This window comes from Lampris incognitus, chromosome 18, assembly GCF_029633865.1.
Source record: "Lampris incognitus isolate fLamInc1 chromosome 18, fLamInc1.hap2, whole genome shotgun sequence".
Lineage (NCBI taxonomy): Eukaryota > Metazoa > Chordata > Actinopteri > Lampriformes > Lampridae > Lampris > Lampris incognitus.
Genome location: NC_079228.1, coordinates 7,628,371 through 7,640,516, shown reverse-complemented (window position 1 = coordinate 7,640,516; position 12,146 = coordinate 7,628,371). Strand labels below are relative to the sequence as shown.

General features: G+C 46.1%; 1 protein-coding gene across 2 annotated transcripts in view; it reads left to right on the top strand.

Annotated features, from left to right (window-relative positions):
* Nucleotides 1–9,409, top strand: part of septin7a (septin 7a) — a 47,380-nt gene extending 37,971 nt beyond the window's left edge. The window contains exons 9-13 of one of the 2 annotated variants that reach the window (XM_056298611.1): nt 490–615; nt 1,125–1,145; nt 1,664–1,799; nt 6,660–6,805; nt 8,258–9,409. In XM_056298611.1, the coding sequence (XP_056154586.1) occupies nt 490–615; nt 1,125–1,145; nt 1,664–1,799; nt 6,660–6,805; nt 8,258–8,294 (466 nt within the window). In that variant the 3' untranslated portion in view covers nt 8,295–9,409. The remainder of the gene's footprint in view (nt 1–489; nt 616–1,124; nt 1,146–1,663; nt 1,800–6,659; nt 6,806–8,257) is intronic. The other variant, XM_056298612.1, reaches the window with a different exon arrangement.
* The last annotated feature ends 2,737 nt before the right edge of the window (nt 9,410–12,146 follow it).

Here is a 12,146-nt window from a genome sequence, read left to right as displayed (position 1 = left end):
TACCAGTGTATACACACATATATCTGCCCTCTCACACAGTACAAAGTACCAGTTATTCGCACATACATCTGCCCTCTCGCACAGTACTGAGTACCAGTGTATACACACATATATCTACCCTCTCACACAGTACTGAGTACCAGTGTATACACACACATATCTGCCCTCACACACAGTACTGAGTACCAGTGTATACACACATACATTGCCCTCTCACACAGTACTGAGTACCAGTGTGTACACACATACATCTGCCCTCTCACAGTACTGAGTACCAGTGTATATACACTTACATCTGCCCTCTCACAGTACTGAGTACCAGTGTGTACACACATACATCTGTCCTCTCACACAGTACTAAGTACCAGTTATTCGCACATACATCTGCCCTCTCACACAGTACTGAGTACCTGTGTATCATACCAGAGACAACAACATACATTATTTCAGCTCTTTGTAGTTTTTTTGCTTACAAATGTCATTTTGCAGAACCCACATGCAGGACCTGAAAGATGTGACTAACAACGTTCACTATGAGAATTACCGCAGCAGGAAGCTGGCTGCAGTCACCTACAATGGAGTAGATAATAACAAGAACAAGGGACAACTAACTAAGTGAGTACAGACTGATATTACAGACACATCTAGTAATCATATGACTGTTAATGTTAAATAAAAGGTTATCTTCTGCTCCCCTCGTATACATCACTACATTGGGCTAGTAGGCATTATGAGTTATTAAAGTAGGGGTTTGTGTGAAGCACTACCAGCTCATCTGACGGCAAACACCGTTAAGTTGTTGAGGAAAATTGGCAGTCCTGAGGTTAAAGGTTATACTACAAGTTTGTGACCATCAGATTAAAGTTTGCAAGCTGTCAGTAAACGAGCTCTAAGCCGTTACTTGCCAAACAACCACCGCTCACTCCCACTAACTGCCCACTAATCTGGATCCACAAGCCTAACAACACTAACTCAGGCACCATCTGACCACTCCTGGCCCTCACAATGCTAATCCACAGACAGGGAGCAAGGCACAGTCTTACAAGCTAATCAGTTGCTGTCTAGTTTAATGCATGGGGATGTTTGCAGCATGTTAAGTGTCTGTACTTTTGTTTGTTTTTTAGACTTGATACAGTTGAAGGCATGTAAGTGTCATTTTGCTTCTTCACAATCTCCCCAAATGTCCTTTTCTATCCATATCACCAGCCTATCTCTATATTTCTGCCTTTTACTTAGCAGCTCAAAGAAAACTTTAATATTGAGAAATGATCTAATTTTGAGTTGGCCTGTTTGATCACAAAGGTCAATATTATAACCTTTATTTCATAAGCTGTTCTTCTGACAGAACTCCCACATGTCCTGTATTCAATATATCATATTAGTTCCATTTTATGAAGCTTGGCAGTCGGTTGCACATTTTTGGCTTGGCTAATGGTCACTGGTGCCCCTCCAGCTCTAAGCTTCCTGGGACTTTTACATCAATTTCTTTCTTCTGCTCTGATTTTTCCTCCCTTGTGTCACTCAACAGCCAACCAATCTATGTGTGGGGGGTGGGGGTGGGGGGTGTTTGATGCTAGCAGGAAATGTTCAACCTGGGTCTTTGTTTCATCATATCTGTAAGTGACACACGTGTACGTATGTGCACATATCTGTGTGTCAATAGGAGTCCCCTGGCCCAGATGGAAGAGGAAAGAAGAGAGCATGTTGCTAAGATGAAGAAGATGGAGATGGAGATGGAGCAGGTGTTTGAGATGAAGGTCAAGGAGAAGATCCAGAAACTGAAAGACTCTGAAGCAGAGGTGCAGTAAACACTTCTATCACAATACAGATTTGAAACACAAACACTAATTTGAAAGTTCACTTTAAGGTCAGTTGGGTAAGTTCAAGCCAGGAATCCTAATTTAATCACTGTCTTAAATCAATTAATATATATTTATATGGGGAAGTGGACAGCTCATCTCTTTTGGCCAAAAGGCGTACTTTTAGCTCTGATGTGAAGCAAAGACCAAGATGGCTGCCTAGAATGTGTGCTTTGCCAACTCCGATAGATTAATCTTTAAAAGAGTTTATTTCTGAGTTTATTTTCGAGGCAATTTTTGGAGCAAAATGGGCCATAAGGAAGGTGCTAGCATTACAGACAAGGTTTAGGAGGTTAAGAAAACTTCCGGTCCCTTACACCAACCCATCTCTCTAATGATGTCTTGGCTTCCTTGCCTCCTCATAATGAATTCTCTCACTCCCTGTTAATGAGGCTACAGACACACACTCTGTTCCTCACTAGCCTCCTCCTGCATCAAATTCAAAACCTTGATGCTCGCTTACAAAACAGCAACTAGAATGGCTGCCGCCTACCTGAGCTTCCTCATTCAGGTCTACACTCAGTCCCGCTCACTACTCTCTGCCAACGAAAGGTGCCTGGCACTTCTGCCAAAACAGGGTCCTAAGTCACTAGCTAGATTCTTCTCTTCTGTAGTTCCCCGGTGGTGGAACGAGTTACCAAACTCCATTTGATCCACTGAGTCCCTCTCCATCTTTAAGAAGAAGCTAAAGACCCAACTCTTTCTCGAACACCTCCACACCTGACGGTATTAATACAAACCCCAGTTCCAGTGAAGTCGGGATGTTGTATAAAACGTAAATAAAAACAGAATACAATGATTTGCAAGTCCTTTCCGACCTATATTCAACTGAATACACTACAAAGACAAGATATTAAATGTTCAAACTGATAAACTTTGTTTTTTTTTTGGTTTTTTTTTTTTTGCAAATATTCACTCATTTTGAATTTGATGCCTGCAACACGCTCCAAAGAAGCTGGGACAGGGGCATGTTCACCACTGTGTTACACCACCTTTCCTTTTAACAACACCCAATAAGCGTTTGGGAACTGAGGACACTAATTGTTGAAGCTTTGTAGGTGGAATTCTTTCCCATTCTTGCTTGATGTACGACTTCAGTTGCTCAACAGTCCAGAGTCTCCATTGTCATATTTTGCGCTTCATAATGCGCCACACATGTTCAGTGGGAGACAGGTCTGGACTGCAGGCAGGCCAGTCCAGTTCCCGCACTCTTTTACTACGAAGCCCCGCTGGTGTAACACGTGCAGAATGTGGCTTGGCATCGTCTTGCTGAAATAAGCAGGGACGTCCCTGAAAAAGACGTGGCTTGGATGGCAGCATATGTTGCTCCAAAACCTGTATGTACCTTTCAGCATAAATGGAGCCTTCACAGATGTGCAAGTTACCCATGATGCCATGGGCACTAACACACCCCCATACCATCACAGACGCTGGCTTTTGAACTTTGCGCTGATAACAATCTGGATGGTCCTTTTCCTCTTTAGCCCGGAGGACACGACGTCCATGATTTCCAAAAACAATGTGAAATATGGACTCGTCAAACCACAGCACACTTTTGCACTTTGCGTCATTCCATCTCAGATGAGCTCGGGCCAGAGAAGCCGGCGGTGTTTCTGGGTGGTGTTGATATATGGCTTTGGCTTTGCATGGTAGAGTTTTAACTTGCACTTGTAGATGTAGCGACGAACTGTGTTAACTGATGATGGTTTTCCGAAGTGCTCCTGAGCCCACGTGGTAATATCCTTTACAGAATGATGTCGGTTTTTAATGCAGTGCCGTCTGAGGGGTCGAAGGTCACGGGCATTCAATGTTGGTTTTTGGCCTTGCTGCTTACGTGCAGAGATTTCTCCGGATTCTCTGAATCTTGTGATGATATTATGGACTGTAGATGATGAAATCCCTAAATTCCTTTCATTTGTATGTTGAGAAACGTTGTTCTTAAACTGTTGGACTATTTGCTCACGCAGTTGTTCACAAAGTGGTGAACCTCGCCCCATCCTTGCTTGTGAACGACTGAGCCTTTCGGGGATGCTCCTTTTATACCCAATCATGACACTCCCCTGTTCCCAGTTAACCTGGTCACCTGTGGAATGTTCCAGACAGGTGTTTTTTGACCATTCCTCAACTTTCCCAGTCTTTTGTTGCCCCTGTCCCAGCTTCTTTGGAACATGTTGCAGGCATCAAATTCAAAATGAGTGAATATTTGCAAAAAACAATAAAGTTTATCAGTTTGAACATTATATATCTTGTCGTTGTAGTGTATTCAATTGAATATAGGTTGAAAAGGTTTGCAAATCATTGTATTCTGTTTTTATTCACGTTTTACACAATGTCCCAACTTCATTGGAATTGGGGTTTGTGTTTTTTTTTTTAATTGCTCAAAGTTACCTATGCATTGCCTTTGTGCACTGCCTGTTGACACCAATGTCCTATCGGACTTTAACCTAGTTTTTTTGGCACTTATCAATGTATGAATAACAATATGGATTTAGAGCTTCATTTGCACTGATGGAAGTTGTAGAAGAAATTACAAAGGCAATAAAAAAACAAAGTAGGGCTATTTCTGGACTTAAAAAAGCATATGACACTGTACATCATGAGTTATTAATAAAAAAGATTACCAAGATATGGTATCAGAGGGATAACACTATGCTGGTTTTCCAGTTACCTGTACTGTTTGTCGAAATACAGAACTTCAAATCACAATTACTGAACGTTACGTGTGGGGTGCCCCAGAGCTCAGTGTTGGGACCTTTGTTGTTCATATAGAACATAAGCAATATATGTGAAGTGTCAAAAACCTTGAAAACCATTCAGTTCGCAGATGATACACACTTACTGTGCTGTGGAGACAACTCGGAACAACTCTTGGATACAGTGGAAAAGGAATTGAGCAGGATGAAGAGCTGGTTCAATGCAAATAAACTTTACTTCGAATTTAAGCAAAACAAAATATGTAATCTTTGGGACTCGATCTACCAACTCAGACAAGAAACGCACGATAAATGACGTGAAGTGAAAAAAGTATCTGAAATTAAATTTCTTGGTGTATTAATAGACAACAAATTAAGTTGGAAGCTGCACGTAAATTATATTAAAGCTAAAATATCCAAATCAATTACAATACCGAACAAAGTCAAAGATCTACTAAATCAAGCTTCCCTATATACATTGTACTGTTCCTTCAGTCTCCCGTACATTACCTACTGTGTGGAAGTGTAGGGGAACACCTACAAAACAAACACAGATCCATCTTCAACCTCCAAAAAAGAGCTGTACGAATTGTAAATAAAACCACTTACAGAGAACCAACACATCCACTTTTTATCAAACTAAAGCCACTAAAATTTAAAGATTTGGTTATTCTAAAGCTATTCATATTATGTACAGAGTAATACATCAGCAGTTACCTGGTAGTGACCAAGGGTTGGTCCAACTGAGAGAAAGTAAACAATTTGAGAGGAACCCGTATATTCAAAAAACCACCAGTCTGGACAGATGCAGAACATCCCCGTGTTTCAACCAAGGGAGCTGGTTTGTGGAACAACTGCAGTGATGAGCTGAAAACACGTGGCGCTTTATCTGACCTAAAAAGGCTCCTCAGAAAAGAAATATTGAACGGTTATGAGATGGACCAGTGACCCGTTTTTTAGTTTTGTCCAAATGGGCTGATTTGTTTGAGTCGGCTGAGATAGATACCACGGACACTGAATACTGTAAGAGGGTAGGACTAGAAAAGTTCTCAACTCCCTGCCCCTTTTGAACATGATCGGTATTATTTGAGTTGCTTATTTGTTGCTTATGTGTTGCTGATGATTGTTTGTTTTTATTGTTTATATATTTTATTTAGTATGCTCAGTAAAATTGATTGATTGATGCGTGAAACATAACCACGTAACCAGCAAGGATGGCCTTGTGTTTGTGCTTTTGGCCAAGATGTTTGCAGATGACAGACAGTGTGATTATGTAGTGAGAGTAGGGTGCAGGTGGAGGAGAGTCTGGAGAGGTGGAGGTATGCACTGGAGAGAAGAGAAATGAAAGTCAGTAGGAGCAAGACGGAATACCTATGTGTGAATGTCAGGGAGGACAGTGGAATGGTGAGGATGCAAGGAGTAGAGGTGACGAAGGCATATGAGTTTAAATACTTGGGGTCAGCTGTTCAAAGTAATAGGGAGTGCAGAAGAGAGGTGAAGAAGAGAGTGCAGGCAGGGTGGAGTGGGTGGAGAAGGGTGTCAGGAGTGATGTGTGACAGAAGGGCACCAGCAAGAGTTAAAGGGAAGGTTTACAAGATGGTAGTGAGACCAGCTATGTTATATGGTTTGGAGACAGTGGCACTGATGAGAAGACAGGAGGTGGAGGAGCTGGAGGTGGCAGAGGTGAAGATGATAAGATTTTCATTAGGAGTGATGAAGAAGGACAGGATTAGGAACGAGTATATTAGAGGGACAGCTCAGGTTGGACGGTTTGGAGACAAAGCAAGAGAGGCAAGATTGAGATGGTTTGGACATGTGTGGAGGAGAGATGCTGGGTATATTGGGAGAAGGATGCTGAATATGGAGCTGCCAGGGAGGAGGAGAAGAGGAAGGCCAAAGAGGAGGTTTATGGATGTGGTGAGGGAGGACATGCAGGTGGCTGGTGTGACAGAGGAAGATGCAGAGGACAGGAAGAGATGGAGACGGATGATCCGCTGTGGGGAACTCTTAACAGGAGCAGCTGAAAGTAGTAGTAGTAGTCGTTTTGTTTTGTGTCCTGTGTTTGTGTTGACACCGCTCACCTTTGACTTTACTAACTTCACTGCAGCTTCAGCGACGTCACGAGCAGATGAAAAAGAACTTGGAGGCACAACACAGGGAGCTGGAGGAGAAGAGACGTCAGCATGAGGAGGAGAAGGCCAGTTGGGAGGCCCAGCAGAGGCTGCTGGAACAGCAGAAACTCGACGCCTCCAGGTAAACAAACATCACCGCTTGTTGAATCACTACCGCATGACACTGTAGGGCATTGGAAAGGAATGGTTCAGTTTTTTCAACCCGGTTTTATTTTCATAGTATTTTTCATCACTCCTATCAATTTATGTAGTATTTTACATCTCTGCCCTCAGTGGTTTTTGGAGATGAGTCCAGACAGGCACTGTGCTTTACAACAGTGTCAGTATGTCTGTGAATGTTCTCATTCATCCAGGTCATGGTTATCCAAAGGAGTTGAATCAAGTGCAACTGGACTTGGTATATATCCATGAAGACGTATCGACTGTCATCCAAGAGGCTTCCTCAGTTCGTGCCTTTCTGACTAGACCAAGCTAGTCTGACTAGACCAAGCTAGCTGTAGGTCAGACTAGCTTGGTCTAGTCAGAAAGGCACGAACTGAGGAACCTCTTGGATGAGAGGCGAAACGTATTCACAGATACATACCAAGTCCAGTTGCACTTGATTCAACTCCTTTGGATAACAGTGTCAGTAGGGCATACTAACATATAAGTTTATCTAAACCTCTTATTTGCAAATGAAAACAAATTTGACATTTTAAATGCATTAGCCAAAATTGAAAGTAACATTTTTGGGCGGCACGGTGGCGCAGTGGTTAGCGCAGCCGCCTCACAGCAAGAAGGTCCTGGGTTCGAGCCCCGGGGTAGTCCAACCTCTGGGGTCGTCCCGGGTCGTCCTCTGTGTGGAGTTTGCGTGTTCTCCCCGTGTCTGCGTGGGTTTCCTCCGGGGGCTCCGGTTTCCTCCCACAGTCCCGAGACGTGTAGGTCAGGTGACTCGGCCGTACTAAGTTGTCCCTAGCTGTGAGTGTGTGTGTGTCAGCCCTGTGATGGCCTGGTGGCCTGTCCAGGGTGTCTCCCCGCCTGCCGCCCAATGGCTGCTGGGATACGCTCCAGCATCCCTGAGAGCAGGATAAGTGGTTCGGATAATGGATGGATGATTTACATACCGTAACTATAACCTGCAGAATCTAGCTACCCGCTGACCTTTAGTATACCTGTTGTAAAATGTGGGTTTTCCGTGTGAGACGCGCCAGTGTAGCCTGTAGGCTGTGTACCTAAATGGAGCAGAACCTTCATTAATGTTGTTAGTAGCTGTTCACCTGCTGCTCATGCCACCATGGCTGCTGTGAGCAGGTCTGTAGGTGAAATACCGCAGCTCGTTTCTGCAAGTTGTCATTCCGATCTTTGATTAGTCAGTTTTACTTTTATTTGTAAAATACTGTCACAATCGATAGGAAGGATGAAAAGCACTACAGAAATAAGACCCAGCTTGTAAAACTGGAGTTTTGCTTGAAGGTAAGTTTGATTCGGTGCAGTTTGGGAGCAGGTGGCAGGAGAACGAGTGTCGATCGACTGCTGGGCCTCTTCACAACTGTGCCGCCAGGTAACACAAACTGTCGTTGGTCGTGTTTTGCAGGACCCTGGAAAAGAACAAGAAGAAGAAGATCTTTTAAGAGTTTTGGAGGACCACCGCCGTGTTACAATGTACTAGTTGCCAACCTGTCAGCCTGGAAGGTCAGTCGGCGGGGCCACCGCGTCAGCCGTTTGACCAGATACTGCGTGATTAAGTGGAATCCACGAGTTTAGCGGAGGTGTCCTCCGCTGACGCTCACTGTCGTGGACTGGCTTGTCCCCCGTCTCATGTCCTTTTCCTTCCTTTGTCTTCTTGCTTTCCCCCAAAGAACCATTTCCCCAGTTTGAGTCCCAAGACGGACACACAAAGATGGTTGTAGAATCAGGCTTTCCTGGGTCACTGTTCACAAGTCAAAGCATAGTTACACAGGACGCAGAGTCCGAGTCCCCGCCGCGGTGTGGCGGCGGCGGCGGCGGCACTGTGGGTTTTTCTCAACGCCAAAAGACCAAACGACCTAGTTCTCTCACTCAGCGCACATCGGCTGACTGCTTAAGGCTGACGCTCACCTCAGGCATTGTTTTTATAAGTTTTATTCAGTTATTTAGTTACTCCCCCCCCCCCCCCAAATATTATCCCCCCTCCACCTCCTGTAATTTAAATGCTATAGCCATGGACAGCAGTGTTTCACTTCCTGTACTGTGTCGTTACTGTGTGCTTTCTTTCTGTGTATCGGCCCTACTTCTAGAAATGGTATGTTAAATGTTGTTTACTAGCCAGGTTCCCCGGTCCGCTCTTGGAGGCCCCACATGTGTTCCTAACTTCACTCATGCTGAGTGGGACGACGGCGTTAAACCGATGACGTCTGTTAGATACCGCACACGTTATTTTCAGACTGTTTGGGGAGATTCCATTTTCAGAACCCTTGTTTACTGTTTTTAGGTGGCTGACGCTTAACTGTAAAGGGCATACAGAGCGGGGACCCCGGGGGCAGGATGTGGGTGGGATGGGAGGCTGGAAGTGACCCGTAAACGTTGGAACAGCGGTGGGCTCTGCTAAGACAGACCCCGTACGAGGTCGCCACCCTGAGTATGTTGCACTTCCACCGAAGCCGGCTGTCCTCGCATCACATTTAGCTCTTGTTTGTGTTCTGCATCTGAATTATGTTATGTCTTTTATTTTGTTTTTATTGTAAAAAGTCACATAATAAAACTGTGATGGGAAAAAACAGACGGTCCGGCTCAGTTCATTTCAACAACTACCAAGACAATTACATAAAATGAACACGGGCGGCACGGTGGCGCAGTGGTTAGCGCAGTCGCCTCACAGCATGAAGGTCCTGGGTTCGAGCCCTGGGGTAGTCCAGCGTTGGGGGTGGTCCTGGGTCGTCCTCTGTGTGGAGTTTGCATGTTCTCCCCGTGTCTGCGTGGGTTTCCTCTGGGGGCTCCGGGTTCCTCCCACAGTCCAAAGACATGTAGGTCAGGTGACTCGGCTGAACTAAATTGTCCCTAGGTGTGTGTGTGTGTGTGTGTGTGTGTGTGTGTGTGTGTGTGTGTGTGTGTGTGTGTGTGTGTGTCCTGTGATGTCCTGGCGGCCTGTCCAGGGTGTCTCCCCTGCCTGCCACCCAATGACTGCTGGGATAGCCTCCAGCATCCCCGTGCCTAAGAGCAGGATAAGCGGTTCGGATCATGGATGGATGGAATATATACAAAGAATTCAAGGCTCTGTGATTTTATTTCCAGCAGGGGGCACCATTACATCACCCCCAAATCGCCAGCTTTTGGCAGGTTAAGGGCCTCCACATGCAAACGATGAACGGCGCCGTTAAATCTGTAGATTTGCCTGCACTTCAGACCAGAGGGGGCGCTATTTCTTCATTAGATTTAAAACGGAACTGAGCTTGCTTGGCTTGTGTTTGCTGTGTACGTGATGTTGCCTTTCACCCAGTGCACAAATCTTCCTTTCTTGACCTTTCACACCTTGCTGGTCTGTAAAACACGTGCCAGAGTTGAGGGCTGCGCCAGGGACCGGATGCGGGCCGCTGACGTGAAACTTGGGGCTGATTAGATGGAAGCTTTTGCAGAAGGGACGGTATTTTTCTGTTCCGCTGAATGATCTACCTAGATTTGCTACAGGCATTATTTGCTCATACCCCCTGTTGCAGCCAAACAAAAGTGGCCCTTTGGACCCCCTGCTGCTGCTGCTGCTGCTGTGTCAAACAGAATATACACCAACACGGGGCCGCTGTGGTGTCACGCCACCGCCGCTGTGGGGTCACGCCACCGCCGTCCTTAGCAGGTGACCAATTGCGCAGACTTCACCTGGAGCTGATTGGTCTGCAGCGTTTCCTGGCCATGCCGGTTGGAGTGCTGCAGCCAGTTATAGAGAGGTTTACTTAAGCTCGCATACCCAGCTGGGGTATGGTCTGGTCATACAGTTCACCAAACGTGAAGCTGAAAAATATCGGCCCTGAATTGGGAGGAGGCCAGATTCAGGTGTGTGTAATAGAGCGAGAGGTTGCATTTGGCTTGTAACTGAGCTGGTACAGCAGTGGCGTAACCAGGAATATTTTTTTTAGGTGGGCCTGAGTGAAAATGGGTGGACCAAAATTTTCCAGCAATAAGCCTTCAAACAAGACGCAAATTCGAACACATTACAGCAGTAATGTGTTACGGGGAACACTAATTTGGGCTGCGAGGGTGGCTCATCCACAGCAGACACATCTGGCGGTGGCATGGTCAAGGGAATCGTCTCACCGTCGTCAGAGGGGGGGAGGAGAAGCTGCCTGCAACGGAGAAGCTGTAGCCTCCTCTGTCATTCTCTCCGGCGGTATCTCACTCTCATTGGGCGGCTCAGTCGGTGCTGGAGCAGGTGTGCTTTCCTCCTCCTCCATCCGTGGCTTTTTAAAAAAGCAGAAGATTGAACTTTGTTTCGCCATTCCATAAGTTATGGCTAACTGTTGGCTATTGGCTAGTTAGCAGCGGTGAAAAATACAGAGCGTGATGGTATGCACGCTCAGATTTTGCAGTTCTACGTACGTAAAAGGGGGCCGGCCTACGTGCTTGTAAGCCAGCGTGATTGGGTGGGCCTGGGCTTGAAATGGGTGGTCCTGTGACAGGCCAGGCCCACCCGTGGTTACGCCCCTGTGGTACAGGGCAACATAAATCTGAGACATTACTGGGTTATTCACTACTGCTGATGCAAAGCAGAACCAGAGGGGTGCGCCCTCCGCCGGGCGTATCGCCCCCTTCTCTGTACACACACGCGGGCAGAAGAACCCGGGTTTTCCTGCCAGTAGAATAAGACCGCGGTGCAGCGCCCACGTGTGCTGAAGAGGAAGCGTGTAAAGGAGAAGTTGTTCATATGCAGCGCTCAAGCTAAACACGTCCCTGATGAAAACGCGTTGCCTGTCGGTCTGTGGATGTGCGGCCTCCGAGGGAGGACGTGGCCGAGTCTGACAGGAAATGGCAGAGACCAGGCTGTCGTGATTTCAAAGCCCTTATTAAAAGACGTAAAAGGTGTTTAACCCCGCTGGTGTTCGTGATATAAAGGAGTCAGGGTGGACGGCTGCTCTGCTGAGCGACTTTCAGTCATCCTAGAGCGATAAAACAGCAGTGAGACAACAGCTCAGTCACGGCAGATGTTATATTGTAGCTGAGATGAGTTTTAACATTGGAGTCTATGGCACTTCCGGGTGGCGGCGAGGTGAATAAGGTGAGTTATTTGTGGCCAGTGGCGCCCCCAAGGGGGGGCCAGGGGGGGCCACGGCCACCCTGATACTAACCCTGCCCCCCCCGCTGCCCCCCCCAGCCACGAGTCGCATATGCAGAATATGCTTCTATCTGATATCTTACATTAGGTGCTGTTCATTTAAATCAATAATGTATATTTTTCTTAACTCTCATATTGACCGTTTTCCACTAGCCTATACAGTATACTACAACAGCAGCATAGA